The following is a 17,433-nucleotide window of genomic DNA, read 5'->3' on the forward strand; positions in this document are numbered from 1 at the left end:
TTTACATTAAGAAGGTTTTTGGACTGCATTGTTGTGGCAGGACAGGTAGCGTACATCCTTCTAAGTTGGGAATTGCTGATTGAATGCTCAGTGTCTGTTATTCTAAAAGTGTATTAGTTCTGGTTTAAGCACTTGGGCTTCAGGCCAGTTATTTTATATTAAGAAGGTTTGTTGTCTGCACTCTTGTGGGAGGAGAGGCTAGATCCTGCCCTTCTGAGCTGGGAATTTCTGGTTAAAGGCTTACTGTGCCTGCTTATTTGAAGTTTCTTTCTGAAATTTGTGTGCCTTGTTCACTGTAGCCCAGAAGTTAGTAGTTTATTGGCCATTTTGGGGTAATTTCTATCTCTTAATTTCCCTGCTATAAAAACTGCATTTGCACACTTTTTTGCACTCGTATTCAGCTCAGCAAGTGCCTACCAGGTGTCCTGCAGGCAGAGTTCTACAGCAGCAGAAAGACATTTTTCTGGGTGGCCACGGTGGTGCAGCGGTTAGCATTGTCACCTTACAACAACAGGTTCTCCGGTTTGATTCTCAGCTGGGGTGCCTTCTGTGCAGAGTCTGCATGTCCTCCCTGTGGTCGCGTGGGTTTCCTTTGGATGCTCTGGTGGTTTCCTCTGGATGCTCTGGTTTCCTTCCAAAGACCTGCTGTAGGTGGATTGAACACTCTAAATTGGCCCTAGATGTGAGTGTGTGCATGTGTATGCCTTCTGTGGAAGGTTGGGTGCTGGGCTGGCAACTCGACATCGTCAAACTCCACTGCTAATCATGAGCGGACAGATGATCTGCTGTAGTGACCCCTAACCGGAAAAAGCCGGAAGAAGTATCATTTTTCTGCATTTTCTTGCTGACTTTAACTAATTCCTCCTACAATGCCAATATTTAGCATTTCTGTGATTTAAAAAGCTTGTTTCTGCTGCATATTGTACTTATTTGCTGCCTGCACTTGAACTAAGTCATTTTTGTGTTTAATAATCTGTTTAACTGTTGTAGGCTACACACTAAAGTGTGATAGCCATTTCTGTGCATTTAAAGTGTTTTTTAATTGTAGCTGCTTTATTTTCTGAAAAAAATATACTTGTTTCCCGCCTTTCTGAACTAGTATAGTCCAGTTTTCAGGTTATTGCTGAATTCAAGACTGTGTTACAAGTTTCTGTGTTGCCCATACTTTACTTGGATAGAAGGAAGTTTCTCTGTTCACCTGTGAGAGGGGGGAGCTTTGCGCAGTCTATCTGTCCCTGGAGGAGTGGTTTCAGCCCAGAAGTTAGTAGTTTATTGGCCATTTTGGGCTAAATTCTATTTCTTTTATTTCCCTGTTATAAAAACTGCATTTGCGTGGTTTTGCATGCTGGGCAGTGCCGGTTAGCTAGGGTTAAACTATTCCTGGCTCCATAAAGTCTGGTCTTCAATTTTTCCCTTGGAACTAGACAAACGTTCAACTTAAGCACTCAAACCATTCATTTCACAGCCCAGCACTTGCTCAAAACTCATAGCAAGCACTAATTAACCATAGCACTAGACCCCCCCTATACTGTCCAGAAGGACAAGGCTCTCTATTCGTCCCTACAGCTCACTTTACCTATTCAGGCATGTCCAAAGGGCAGTTTCAGGTGTACTCTCTAGCCCAACTGGTGAATCTGGGCATTTTGAGGCAATGTTACAACTGCCTCATGTACACAGACAACCCTGCCCTCCTACCACCAAACACTAATATAAGTGAGAGATGCAATTATACAGCCAAACTGGAGGCAAAGCTCTCACAACCCAAGACTGGAACTGTCAGTCAAGAGGAGAAGGAAAATACTTGCAACACACCACCAGTCTCACATAGACCTACGAAACCAGCACTGGCAAATAACACACATAAATACACAAAAACATACTTGGAGGCTCTAAATAAAAATCTGCAAAAGCAACAGAGACCTCCAAAGCAGACACCCAAGCAACCTCCACACCCCAACACAAACCATGAAACACATACTTCACATAATCAGTGTGCCACGCAATCACAGCTCTTAAGGCAAAATAACATACCCAACACACTAGTAATAGGTGACTCTATAGTCAGGCACACTGATGTCCCATTAACTAGACTGGACAGGGAGAAGGTTACAGTTAGCTGCCTGTCAGATGCCAGGATACGCCACATAACACAAGCACTCAGGTCACTCCAGAACAAGTACAAATATGACTCTGTCATTGTCCATGTTGGTGTGAATGATCTAAGATGTACCTCCCTGGACTACATGAAAAGAGACATGGAAGAGCTCTCTGATCACGTAGACCAAGCCAGTATGACCCTGACCCTGAGTAGCATCCTGCCCTCACCAAGAATGATGCCACAGTATAAAGAAAAAAATGATCAATTTCAACAATTGGCTAAGTTTCTGATGTCATTCAAAGGGGATCCAGTATCTGTCTGCCAGGGATGATGTGCTTGACAAGCCATGCTGCTTCGCAAGAGATGGCTTGTACCTGTTACCCTTAGGCTTTCGAGGCTTTTGCTGCCCCCATAGTGCCTTTTTTAGGCAAGACTCAAACGACAAACCCACCACCATAAATAGCACAAGTAACCAAAAACTAAGGGTAATGCTACTCAAGGCCAGAAGTCTAAACCTCAAAATATATGCACTCGAGGCACTCCTCAGTATAGAGAACATCTATATCTGTGCAGTAACAGAAACCTGGTTTAAGGCTCTAGAGAACACCCCAGCAATACGAGGCTATAACTCATACCATACTTTTCGGCCACAGAACCCAGTCTGAAACACAAATTGCGAGGGTGTATTCATATTCATCAAGGATACCCACACCTCCAGGTTAGTGGCACAGCACAATGCCTTAGAGATCATCCATGTGCACCTAAGAATGGGTAAAACTGTAATTCAAATTGTAGTTTGCTACAGATTACCCACCATGACCCAGGACCCCATTTTGCATTTCTGGAGACATTGGAAAATATGAAGGTCCTACCAAACTCCCTAATACTGGGTGATTTCAATTACCCAAACATTAACTGGGAGAACTATTCAAGTATTTACTCCCTTGCCCAACGCTTCCTAGAATTTATAAACTCGAACGCCTTGGATCAACTGGTCAACACCTCCACCAGAGGTGACAACATACTGGACCTGGTCATCATCAACATGGGCGACTAGTGTTCTACACCACAGGTCAACCCCATGCTGGTTAGATCAGACCATAGATTAATCACTCTGGATATATACATTCCGCCCCCACTCCCACTCAAGGAAACCACCATGAAAAACTTTTCAAAAGCAAACTTCACATTTCTTAAGACCGAGGTGGAAAAGTTTACAGCCCCCATGCTAAAGGACAATACTGCCCAAGCTGCTGAATCCCTTACAAAGGCACTATATGAGCACCTGCAAGAATGCATGGATAGTGCTATCCCATTGAACAGGGTATTCAGGTGTGGTGCCAGTTCACTTTGTAATTCATGTAGAACACAGCCAGGTATATTATCAGGTCCCATGGAAGCTGTATTCTTGGCTTTGGACAGTGCGGTTTTTACCTGTGTAGTCATGATAATAGGGACTTGGCATTCCTCAGGTATTGTGATAGGCCCTTTAGGGGTGAAAGGGAGGTAAAGTTTGCACTGAACCTGTCTGCCAATATGCTGGCAATATCAGTTGGTTCTGTATATGTATTACCATTGTGCTGTAACTCAGAGCAGATCTGAGTATTGCCATGTAGATTCTTGACATAACTATAGAATGCCTTGTGGTTGTCTTTAGAATCTGCAGCATTTTTGTTTTCATAGCTAGCTTTAGAGGAGTTGATGATGGATCTCAATTTTTTTGTGAGGCTGACAAGGGAGTTTTTCCAGTCTTGGTACTTCACCCTTTTCTGCAACAGTTTTTTTCCTTCTGTTGTAGAGTTTGTTTATGGTGGGGAACCACCAGTCTGGCTTCCTTTTTTTGGAGGAGAGCATCTTGGTTCTGTTTGGTATGGCCCATTCCATGCACTTGTGTATGTGCTCATACAGTGTATTAGTGTATGATTCAGCAGTCATGCACCTATTTTCCATTTGCATGGGTGTTGTGAAGTTAGCCACCTCTGTTTTTAGAAGTCCAAAATTGGCTTTGGAGAAGTTTTTTACAGTGGTTTCCTTTGGGGGGGGGGGGGGTGAGGGTGGGATGTGAATATCCATGGTGATTAGCTTGTGGTAAGATTTGACCAGGGAGGAGTTGATTACTAGTGTAGAACAGTGGTCACCCATGTTAGTAATGACCAGGTCAAGGATGTTTCTACCCCTGGTGGGGGTAAGAATGAGTTGGTCCAGGGCATTGGAATTAATGAATTCCAAAAAAACTGAGCAAGTGTGTTGGTACATGAGGAATTTTCCCAGTTAATGGAGAGGTAGTTAAAGTCTCCCAGTATAAAGGTATTGGGTTGCACCTTAATATTTTCCAGTGTGTTTAGGAATGTGGAGTGGGAGTCTTGGGACATGGTGGGGGATCTATAGCAGGCTACAACCTGGATTGCAGTTTTATCCAGTATTAGTTGTACCTGAAGTATGTATGATGTGTTATGTTGGGCTACTAGTCGGGAGGTGTGCATATCCTTTATGAATATGGAGACACCACCACCTTTAGTGCTTCAATCCAGGTTTAGGGGCCTAAAGGTGTGGTATGAATTATAGCCTGGTAGTGCTGGGGTTCTCTCTTAAGCCTTGAACCAAGTCTCTGTCACTGCACAGATGTCGATGTTCTCCGTTTTAAGCAGTGCTTCGAGCGAGTGCATTTTGAGATTTAGACTTCTAGCGTTGAGTAGCATAACCCTCAGATTTCGTTTGCTTGTAGCTGTTATGGTGGTAATTTTGTCTTCAAGCCATTACCTAAAAAAGGCACTAAAGGGGTGGCAAGAGCCTTGGCCAGTATCCAGAATCCCTGGGGTGACAGGTGCAGACCAACTCTGGCGAACCATCAAGGTCTGTCAATCATGTCATCCCAGGGAGACAGATACTTGATCCCCTTAGAATGACACCAGAAACTTAGCCAATTTTTGAAATCAATCATTTTCTGCTTGTACTGTGGTATCATTCTGGGTGATGGTAGGATGCTACTCAGAGCTAAGGTCATACCTGCCTGGGCTACAAGATCCAAGAACTCCTCTATGTCTCTTTTCATATAGTCCAGGGAGGTACGTCTCAGGTCATTCACATCAATATGGACAATGACAGAGTCATATGTGTACCTGTTCTGGAGTGACCTAAGTGCATGCATTATGTGGTGGATCCTGGCATCCGACAGGCAGCTGACCATAACTTTTTCCATATTCAGCCTAGTGAGTGGGACATCAGTGTGCCTTACTATTGAGTCACCTATGACTAGTGTATTGGGTAAGTTGTTTTGCCTTATGGGCTTTGGTTGAGTGGCGCACTGTTTATGTGATCTATGTGTCTCATGGCTTGTGCTGGGATGTGGTGGTTGTTTGCATTTCTGTCTCAGAGGTTTCTGTTGTTTGGGCAGACTTTTATTGACAGCCGCCTCAAAGGTAGGTGTGTGTTTTGTGTTACTATGTGAGGGTTGTGCTGGTGTATGTTCTGGAGGTCTATGTATTGAATGTGGTGTGGTCCGGGTGTCAACCTTCTCCTCTTGACTGGCTAATCCAGTCTTGGTTGGAGAGTGCTTGGCTTCCAGTTTGGCTATATATGTGCATCTCTCACAAGTCATAGTGTTGGAAGGTAAGAGGAGAGGGTTGTTTGTGTACATGAGGCAGTTGCTACATTGTCTCAGGATGCCCAAGTGCACCAGGTTGACAGGAGAAAGCACAGGGAATGGACCTTTAGACATGCCTGGATATGAGCTCAGTATATTAAGTACTGAAACCTTTTACAGGAAAAATGTCACTCAAAGTGTCTGAGTCTGTACACAGCACTGCCAAACACTTGAGGGGAATCTAAAACGTAGACCCTGAAAATTTAAAGATGAACTATTTAGGCAGATATTCTGAATGAAGGAAGAAATCAAGCAGTACTTACTGAAAATAAATAATTAACTTGTCAAGAATGATAAAAAGAGTCGCATGAATGGCTACTGCCTGGCTACTACTAATGCTGGTCTCAGCACAGCTTCACTCTGTTGGGATACAATACCCCTTTGCTTCTTCTCTCAGCAGAAGCAAAATGTTAGCACCAATCCCAAGAAGAGAAGCAGGCAACAGCCTGTTTGTTGATCTACAGTCTTGCCTCTGATGATGCAAGGGTCTGCAGGCTTGTAGCCTTTTTCTGGTAGATGCCTCGAATAGCAACCAGACCAATCAGGTACATTAAGCACAGACACTCACTTTCCAACCAGAAAGAGTCCGGAATCAATGCACTCTGCTCCTACTCGCACAGGAACAGAATATAAGCACAGATCCCAAGCTGTCACCTATAAAGTAGTTATTAGGCCTTCTGGTGATCAGCAGTCTCCAGGAAATAATGTAACTGCACTCCTTCTCTCACCAAGAGAAAACAGAAGCACTAATCCCAAGATTACTGAGAAGCAGAATATGGACTCTCCAATACCTGGTGGTCTTGCAATAGATACTTAAAGGTAAGATGAAAAAAAAATGGTTTATCATAAACACTGCAGTGTGCACTAGAGGAGCTAGATGTGAAAGTAGGTAACTTAAGTCTTACCTGTCTAAAAAGTTAAGTTTTAGTGGAGAGTCACTATTTTTAAAACAGCAAGATAGATTGAAAGGGGGTGGTCACTTTTTTATTCGGGTACTATGGAATACAGTAGCATGGCCAATACATTTAAATAGTTGAAGGGGAGTGATTTCACAAAATGATAATATTATGCTTACTCACACTGACCAGTAAAAGCAGAGAGGAAATTAGATATATGGTCAAATTAACATAAGGGGCAGGCAGCTAGAAAGACAATGGTGTTTAAGAACACAAATGTAACCAGGTGGGAGGGTGGTAAAAATTTAAGTCTGGCTCACAAGAGACAGAGCTGTGGTGTCTTTTCAAGTTTTAATATGCAGTTAAAAGCAGAATACAAGTAAAACACAGTGTAAAGAAAACAAATCACAGTATACAAAATATAAAAAGGTAATAAAGTAATACAGAATACAACAAATAAAAAGCAAACTAACCTTTCCATCACAGCAAACTGTAGCAGAGTCTGGGTGAGCCGTGTCCCAAAGGATCCACACACTATGGAATAGATTCCTCATCCATGTGAAACAGAGTTAATCCCTGACCCAATTCAAACAAAAACTTGGCAACTGGATGGGAAATAATAAATTTTATCTGGTCTGATCCCCATGTCCCTTTTGGACATAGGCATATCCTAACTAACATCCCTCCTATAAATCCTTAGCTACCTGCCTACTAACATGCCCCCATATGATATTTGGGATCCAAATGGTTTGGGGTGCATGTTTAGGCTTGTAAGGACCCTAGTGGTCATTAGCCTACTAACAACCTATGACCCTATAACCCTGCTGATGTAGTTGCATATCTCGCATGCTGTTGTGATAAGCACTGAACTTCGGTTTACCTTTACATCGTCGATCCCAATATGGGCAAAATGACGTCTGTGAATACCAAAGTGCGAACGTCTCCAACGTCGAATTCCGAATAAGTGAATGACAAAACCTCGCCCCTTTTTGACCCATGGTAGCACTGGTGTGGAGGTGTGGCGCAATTGGATTCGACATATTTTCGACATATAAAATTTTTCGCTGTTTTGGTTTGCTTAAATGAATCGATTAAGTGGCCGGTCGACGAAGTGTGATCGACGATATAAAGGTAAACCCTGAACTTCAGCTGTAAGTTCTTAAGTTCTTGTTTTGAATCATGTATATGACATCATATTTTTGAGTCAGTGACAGCATAATTATCTGTCAGACTGGGACACCAACATGGCTGAGGCAGTTCAGAGTCAGACTGGCAGTTCAGCACAGAGGAGTAGGGATATGACCTTCTAATACGTTTCATCCTATTGTCCTCCATTATAGCCCTTCAGCCTCCACTTGCCTGGCTGTGATGAAGTAACCAGGCCATATCTCTGTATCACTCCTGAACAGATTCCATTATTCCTGAGCTGTGCATAAAGAAAACAGAGTAGAGCAATAAAAAATGCAACCAAGGACTTTACCAAAATCTAAATAAAGATATTAATCAAGAACTTAGTATGCAAATTCCAGGAAAATGGAGAATAAACAGAATTTGCACACGTATTAGGTGCCTCAAAGGAATACGCAGAACCCACTGTGCAGCTTCTTTCAAAACAGGTGTATGAAAGCAAAAGGACATTTTCTAAACTGTAGCATTGATTGATCAGGACAGAGACTTGGAAGCTTGTAGCATTGATTGATCAGGACAGAGACTTGGAAGCTTGTAGCATTGATTGATCAGGACAGAAACATGGAAGTATTACTTTCCCTAATGTTGGGCTGTTAACTAATAGCTTTGCCAAAGGCACTGAGGAGGTTACATTTGGTGATGGAAGTGAAGAATGTACAGAGCCCAAATAAGATAGTGCTTGTGCATAGCCAGAAAATATTAACTATTGCTTAAACAAAAAGTTATCTATCAGGGTAGAAATGGGCAGAATGGATGGTCCAAGCCATTTTGAACCGTGGTTAATGCCTGTATTATTATGTAAAACAATGGTCAGTGTTATAAAAGAGACATTGTACTTTAGTGGAATTTGCTCGGTCATCACCCCTCCATATTGCAAGTGTTAATTGGCATGTTGAAAATGCTGATAATTGCAAAATGCATTTGTTTACCTGTGTTTTGCAGCATGGCATGTCCCCGCGCATCTCCTTTGATGCGCATCCACATAATGAACAGTATCAGAGCTATTAGCATCAGGAAGTTAAATTTTGCTTGTGACATAAATAAGACATGTTGGTGAGACAGATATGTGTCTCAGAGGATCCCATGCTCTGGATCAGGCTCCTCATCCATATGAAGCACAGTCCATCCTTAACCCTGTTTAAATATAACCTTGATCAATGGAAGGGAAATTGGAAATTCACCCCTGGTCTGGCCCCCATGTCTCAGAGAGAGAGAGGCAGACAGTAATGCTCAAAATATAATACCCCCCATAACCTCTACAAACTTCCTAACTAACATACTCCATCCTATTAAACACCCATGATACATAGGGACACAACTGGGCTGGATTGCCCAGCTAGGCTTATAAAGGCCCTAGCAGTCATTAACCTAGTACATACCTATGAAAGGGCTTTGTCTCCACAACCTCAGTGTCTATATGTACTAACTCTGAGGATGCTTATCCTGGAGGAAAGGGGCAAAAACACAAGTAAGAAGAAAAGGACTTTCACAGCTGTTGGAATTTGTAACATGCAAACTTACATTCTCACCATGCAGTGGCTAAAAAACTATGGAATGATATATTTAGTTGTAGAATGTCAAGAAATGGTTCTTTTTGGCATGTGACAGCAACTACTGTTAGGTACCACAGGTGACACTGAATCAATAGAAATAAACAAGGATAAGAATATGGGCAAATTGGATTAATGTCAAGTTGTCTTTTGTCATGTTTTTTTTTTTTTAATTTTGCCAATTACCGAAAATCAGTCCATAATTACATTTAAACGTTTTGCATTTACAACATATTTATTTATTTAGTAAAGCTAACTGAATTTACATTTGTAGATTTTATCTATTATTGACTTAATCCTAAATCATTTCTGTTCAAAGTTGTTTTTTTTTTTTTTTTATTTGCAGACCATTGTCCTGTCAAGCCTTCTGAAGATATCATTGTAAGTTACATTAAATACTATGACTCAGATATTTTTCATAACTTCATGCTTTAGAAAAAAGACTATACTTAGAATGTACTTTCCCATATTATCAGCATCCAAGGGTATTTTTTTGTCAGACAGCATATTAAGTAGTATATATTTACTTAATGATTGACAGGTGGACTGATAGAAATATCTCTCAAATGTTCAAAATGTAGTTGATTGTTTGATTTTGTGCTCATATTTTTGGTCTATTTCTCATAAAATTTGTTCTTTTAAGCAAATCATTAAGGAATGCCATCACTAAATAATGTCAGACATTTCAATTTCAGAATCCATACCCTTTGTAAAATGCATGCTAATACAAAACCTGTTATTCTAGCAACTTTCTACGTTTATCACATAATATTTGATTTTGGGCCTTGATCACTCCACCACAATTATTTTGGTTTTGTCCAGAATTCTTGTCCAAAGACATTAATAGCTATCCTATTGCAGCTGAGGCAGTAATGTAGGTATTGTACCAGGCTGGGGTGGAAAAGCATTAGATGAATCAAAGAAGAAGTCTTTGGTTTACCAATTAGTCTGTGCTTCATCCAGCATCTATGAGCATGACTTTGAGCACTAACTAAAAAATGAAATCCTGGATAAATCAGTAAATGAGATTGTTTTCAGGACTGTGGGTTTATCCTGTATGACAGTGGAGGTAACCTGACAGTCTGAGACAATCTCAGAGCACAGCCACGAGCCACAGATCATTTAGGTTGGGCAGAATCAGTTGAGATTGTTAGGACACCCACAGAACATGCCCCCTGAGAACCTCACATTGGAAATCTACTAAACTACAGTTCACCATGAGAAAGACCTTGGGCAGAACCATGACTCATGCAATATATCTCTCAGCTTTTCTGTAAATACCCGTGGTCTCATAGGAGAAGCTGGAGTCTCTTGTTGAGGATAAGGAAGGCTGATCTGCCTACTGAACTTCTACAACATTCATCCAGAAAATTTGTTTATACATACATGGTTGGATGACTGGACGATTGAATACCCCAACACTCTTAAAGGATTATTAAACATTTCTAGATTTTTGTAAGATCTAGAAGAAACATGTTTAGCTGTTTCCAGATTCCCCAATGTTTTTGAGTTTTAAACCCTTAACTAAGAGTGCCAACTTATCTTGACATGGCCAGAAGAGCAGGGGTCAAGATAACTCAGTTTACATGGTTTACACATATCTGTGCATCTTAAAAGTAGTGAAAACAGCTCTGGGTTTGACATAGCTTTGTATGTTAGGCAGAGATCGCCTCTAAGTAGGCGATATGCGATGGAGTAAAGCTGGAGTTTTTGGAGGCGGCCTGCACAGGGCATCTGTTTGAGGCAGTAATCCTCTTTGTGAGGTATTTCTGCGACCTTTCCAGTTGTTGTAGATGTCTTGTGAGGTGCATACCAAAAGGGGCGGTGTACTCTATAATGGGTCTAGTGAGTGATGAGTAGAGAGGAACAATGACCTATTTTTCCCTGGATGAGAAACCTTTTGTGATGAGGTGTGCCATGTAGAATGATTTCCTGACTACTGTGGTGATGTGATTATCAAAGTAGAGACTACTGTCCACCTGTGTCCCAAGGTCTCTTATCACACTTTCGGTGTTAGATATACTCCCACCTATGTGGTAGCTCATGTGTACAGAGTTTTTACCAAAGGGGATGACAATGCACTTTTTGGCATTGAGCTTGAGGCCATGGCTTTGATACCAGGCATCTGTCTCAGTGAGGCCCTTTTGTACGATGTCCACTTCATTAGGAGTTTCACGTTAGCCAAAGACCTTCTGTGTTAGCCTGTACTTCAAAAAAGTAGATACAGAACAGGAGAAGACCCAGGACTGAACCCTGTGGTACTCCACTTGTCACTGGTCTGAAGTCGGATTTGGAGTCTGCTACTTTCACAGTGTGGGTTCTGTCAGTGAGACAGTTGGCAACCCATCTTGTGACATAGGGATTTATACTTAGTTTAGTGAGTTTATCTATAATTCCAGAGTGGAGGATGGTGTCAAAAGCCTTGGCGAGATCTAGATAGGCTGTGTGAACCACCTTACCCTCATCTATGGCTTAGGTGACTTCTTCAAAGAAGTCAATCAGGTTTTTAGGAGACATGATCTGCCTTTTACAAACCCAAACTGGGTGAGGTCCAGAGTTTGGAGATTACCAATGTCTTTGTTTATAAGTTCCATGATGATACGTTCCATGGCCTTGCAGACCAGGTTCGTTAAACTAATGGGGCAGTATTTCCCGGGGTCTGTGGTGGCTCCCCCTTTGTGGAGTGGGATAACCATTGCTGTGCAACATTCAGGAGGCAGAAAGCCTGAGATGAGGCTATGATTGAACATGGTGCTTAGGTGGGGTGCCAGTTCATTCTGTAGTTAATGTAGAACGCAGCCTGGGATGTTGTCAGGTCCCATGGATGCTGTGTTCTTGACTTTGGAGAGTGTGATTTTTTTACCTGTGCAGCTGTGATTACAGGAACTTTGCATTTTTCCATTATAGAGATGGGCCCTTTAGGGGGTGGGGGTGGGGTGGGGTAAAGTTAGCACTGAACCTATCTGCCAGGATGTTGGCAATATCAGTTTGTTCTGTATATTTAGTGCCATTGTTCTGTAACTCAGAGCAGATCTGAGTGTTGCCATTGAGATTTTTTACATAGCTATAGAATGCTTTGTGGTTGTCTTTAGAATCAGTGGTGATTTTGTTTTCATAACTAGCTTTGGAGGATTTTATGAGGGATCTTGGCTTCTTACTGAGACTGACCAGGGAGTTCTTCCAGTCATGGGATTTTACTCTTTTTTGCAACAGATTCTTTCTTCTGTTGTAGAGTGTGTTTTTGGAGGATAGCATCTTGGTTCTGTTAGGGATAGCATGATCCATGCACTCGTGTAAGTGCTTATAAAGTGCATTTGTGAAGGATTCAGTAGTCGTACCTCTATTGTCCATTTGCATGGGTGTCGTGAAGTTTGCCACTTCTGTCTTAAGAAGCATGAAGTTGGCTTTGGAGAAATTTTTTATGGTGGTTTCCCTAATGTGGGGTGGGGTGGGGGCGGGATGTGGATGTCTAGATTAGCTTGTGGTCGGATCTGACCAACGAGGAATTGACCTCTGGTGTGGAACACCGTTTGCCCATGTTGGTAATGACCAGGTCTAGGATATTGTTGCCCCTGGTGGGGGTATGGATACGTTGATCCAAGGCATTGCAATTTAAGAATTCCAGAAAATGTTGAGCAAAAGAGTTGGTACATTTGTAGTTTTCCCAGTTAATGGTGGGGTAGTTGAAATTGCCCATTATTAGGGTATTGGGTTGTACCCTAATATTTTCCAGTGTATCAAGAAATGAGGAGTGGGAATCCTGGGGCATGGTGGGGGATCTGTAGCAAGTTACAATTTGGATTGCGGTCTTGGCCAGAATTAGTTGCACTTGGATAATCTTGGATGCATTATGCTGAACATCTAGCCTGGAGGTGTGGATATCCTTAATGAATATGGACACACCTCCACCTTTAGTGTTTCGGTCCAGATTAGGTGGCCAGATATTAAAACATGACCCCAAGTTTGCAGTTCCAGAGATGTCCGGACTTTGTAAACACAAACATTCTGGATTAGTTAGTCTATTTGCCCACTATTGGTATAAACATACCAGATCTGGTTTTCACAAATATGGGAGAGTGCTGCACTCCCCACCCCAGTGCAGTGTCCTTTCTGGTAAACCCTGTAATAGTTCAGAACTACTTAAATGCAAACTACCTATTATTAATCAATTATTTCACAAAAAATTCAAGTCCCTCCAAACCTGGAAACACAGCTGCCTATGCTGACTTGTAGACAGAAGCCCTGCACAACCATATTAATAGCTGCAATGAAACAGCTGCACCTACAAGAAACAAGCCCAAAACAGACTAAAAAAAAAGAAATCAGTCTGGTGGAATCCAATCATAAACAGATTGTAAAACAAAAGGAAAAAATCATAGCTAAAATTAGGAACAGCAATGCACAACAGGATAAAAATATTTTATCAGGCCAAATAAACAACTAAGAGAGCAAATTAAGTCTTCCAAAGTCAGTTTTGAGGTAACAATATCCTTCCAAACAACAAGGCTTTGTTTAGCTTTGCAAATACCCTCAAAGGTAGTATAGAATAGTGCACAGAAGTGATTCTTAATGGAGCCATTTATACAAAGCCAAAAGATAAATCTGGCCATCAAAGTTAACTCACATTTTACCCGCGTCTTCCTCCCAGCCACTCTTCCTGGTAATACCATCAAACATAACCCTCACAATTGTCACTAGGGAGCAGTTCCTAAATGCTTTCTATAAGGCAAAGAACACTGCGTTGATAAACCCCAATAATATCTCAGGATGCTTCCTAAATAGCCTGACGCATGATCTATCTGGGCCTCTGGAGTCTCTATTGAAGCATAGTCTCCAGATAAGGTTTCTGTCATGTGATGGATGACTGCAACAGTCATCCTACACCATGAGAGTGGTCCATCAACATACCCTGGAAACAAAAGGCCCATAAGTCTGACTAGTGTCATATGCAACACCATGGAAAGCCTTATTCTGTATCTGATTAATAATGACAATAATAACATAAGAAACCTTCAGAGCACTGGATCTAATCCAGTTTGGCTTTGTCAATGGCAAATCATGTCTTCTTTACCTGGTGGATTTCTTTGAAAAGGTCACCAAGGCAATGGATGAGGGCAAATAGTGCACACTGTCTACACTGGCCTGGGTAAAGCATTTGATACAATATCCCACTCAGGCATTGTAAACAAACTCATGGATTAAGGCATTAATCCCTATCTAATGCACTGGATAACCAGCTAGCTCTCAGACAGGACCCAGAAAATAAGGCTAGAGAAGGCCACCTCCTCAATGAGGCCAGTCACTAGCTGAGTTCTTCAGGGCTTTGTGCTTTGCCCACTTCTTTTTGGCATTTACTTCTCATAAGTCAAGGCCAAAGTAAAAGGCCTCTGGCTGACCAAGTCTACAGAATACTGCAAACTTGGAGCAGTCACAGAATCCCCCCCCCTAAAAAAAACATTAAACTCATATGGAAAGGCACAGATGAATAACTGGTGCCAAAGCCACAGCTTAAAACTCATTGCCAAAAATGCATAATAGTAGCCTTTGGGAAATCAGACACCCTGCGAAACTTCCTGATTGATAACATACTCCATACAGCTGGATTGAGTAGTCAAGGATTTGGGAATGTATGTGGATAGTAACTTCACTTTCAGCCAACATGTATCTAAGATAGTTAGGTAGTCATTCTATGTTGCTCAACTTATAAGCAAGGGGATAGCATCTAGGTTCAAGCAGGTCACCATTCCTCTGTATTCAGCCCTCATCAGACCCATCACTGAGTAAAATGTCTGCTTCAGTAGGTACCTGACCATGTACTATGCAGCAAATGGGATATCCACACAGGTTCTCCACAAAAAGAATACAGGTTGCAAACACTATGTCCTATGCAGAGGTGATCTGTGCCTAGCATACAAAGCATCCCTGGATCCCACTGTGATGGACCTTTCACACATCTGCAAAACCAATAGTATCAGAAGAACTCAATATATGGACTTGAACCTTGCTGGTGACATAAATAGGACACGTTGGAGGTACAGGCATTTGTCTCAGAGAATTTCCTTCCTCTGGAACAGGCCTCCCATGCATGTGATGCAGAGTTCTTCCCTAACCCTATTCATATGTTACCTAGACCAGTGGATGGGAAATCAGAAATTAAGCCCAGGTTTAGCACCTATGTCTCTAATTGACACAGACAGTCTGTAAATCATGCTCTAGCTGTCTCTAATTGACACAGACAGTCTATAAATCATGCCCTATCTGTCTCTAATTGACACAGACAGCCTGTAAATCATGCCCTAGCTTTTATATGTCCCTTAAAATAACCTATAAGGCTAAAACTAAAACTTGTGGAATATATTTGCAATGCATATTTAAGCTTATAAAAGCCCCAATGGTCATTAGCCTGGTATATACCTATGAACCTATAAACATATATTTTCTACATTATCATGAAATCAGAGTCAGATTAAACAAATCACATGTATGTCTCAAGATAAGGCAGGTGTTCTGTCTCTGCAAGTATGTTGTGGCCAGGATTAACTTGCAATGCCTGCTCTAAGTCAGTACTAATATATATTGAAAGGCTAAAAGTTAGCATGGCAGTCATAGGTGCACTGTGTACCTGAATATATCAAGTGCATTGTGTACCTGAGTATACCATGAGAATTACTTCAGCAGTTTCAAAGGGATGAGAGATACTACCTCTCTGACGCAGACAAGTACAGACATTTCACTGTCAGATGCATTATACTCTGCTTAATTGGAGTTGATTATGTGGTGGAGAATGCAGAACGTAACCAGAATATATCTTTAATATGTTTTCATTATGGAAGTAGTATAAACAATGTATATTTCACCATATGAAGCAAAAATATTGTGACTGCAAAACTGGCATACCCAAAACTTAGTGGGTTGGTAGGGACAATATGTCACAGCCAAATTCAACAGTGGTAGAATGACATCTACCATCTACACATACTAAGCCTAGAGTACACCCCTGGAATCACTTCCTTGGCTCTTCTTGACAGAGGCTCAGTTAATTAATCAAGAGGCTCAGTTAATTAATCAATGGGGCGGTGAAAGCTGACACACTGGCTAGGCTTATAAATGCCCTCGGGCACATAGCCTAGTACCTACCTATGAACCTATGAACTTGATAACAGTTCTCACTCTTACTCACAAATGCTGGCTAATGTACAATGTATGCAATGTAACTATGCACTATGTATGTATTCTACCTATGTTCCAAATTTTAGCTGTACACCACAAATCTATCAATTACATTTATTTTTAAATTAATGTTTTCTTGTTTCTTCTCCACTGTAACTGTTGATGTGCTGCATACCAGTGTAAAAACATGTCTATTGTAATTTGTGTTTATACTGATTATGTCTAAATATCTAAATGTATCTGTAATTATTTTTCTGTGTGGAGCTCTTCTTCCCAGGCCTCTGCTGAACAAGGGCCTTTTCAGCTCAGTCAGACACTCCCAGTTATCAAATGTAAAATAAATAAATAAATAAAATCTATGTCTATTGTGGACAGGGCCAGACTGCTAATGCTTAACGTGTACATGACTATAACATAACAGTAAAATTCCTTGGGGAATTAGCACGTCAGCAATATTTTGACAAATTTAGAACAACATTGTCTAGGCTTAAAATGGCTCTTGGGCCAATAACCTAGGACAGTCTTAGGTGCATGTTATAAATGTAAGACCTATTGCAACTGCCTTAAAATTTTGGTAAGAATTGTCAGAGTTTGGCTGTTATGCATACCTTGCCTCTCTGGCTTTTTCTCCAAACCGTCCAACCTAAGCTGACCCTCTAATATACTGATTCCTAATTCTGTCCATCCTCGTCACACCCAATGCAAATCTTAACATCTTTAACTCTGCCACCTCTAGCTCTGACTCCTATCTTTTTCTTAGTACCACCGTCTCCAACCCATATAACATATTTCACTACCCTCTTGTAGACCTTCCCTTTCACTCTCACTGGTAACCATCTGTCGCAAATCACTCCTGACACTCTTCTCCACCCACTCCTCCCTGCCTGA

General features: G+C 41.4%; 1 protein-coding gene across 1 annotated transcript in view; it reads left to right on the forward strand.

Moving 5' to 3' along the window:
- The window catches only part of TNFRSF1B (TNF receptor superfamily member 1B), a 447,025-nt gene that overhangs the window by 390,352 nt on the left and 39,240 nt on the right, over positions 1 to 17,433 (forward strand). The window contains exon 8 of the mRNA XM_044063042.1: positions 9,722 to 9,756. Coding sequence (XP_043918977.1) covers positions 9,722 to 9,756 — 35 coding nt within the window. The remainder of the gene's footprint in view (positions 1 to 9,721; positions 9,757 to 17,433) is intronic.

This window comes from Protopterus annectens, chromosome 2.part1 (assembly GCF_019279795.1).
Source record: "Protopterus annectens isolate FY-2018-M chromosome 2.part1, PAN1.0, whole genome shotgun sequence".
NCBI lineage: Eukaryota > Metazoa > Chordata > Ceratodontiformes > Protopteridae > Protopterus > Protopterus annectens.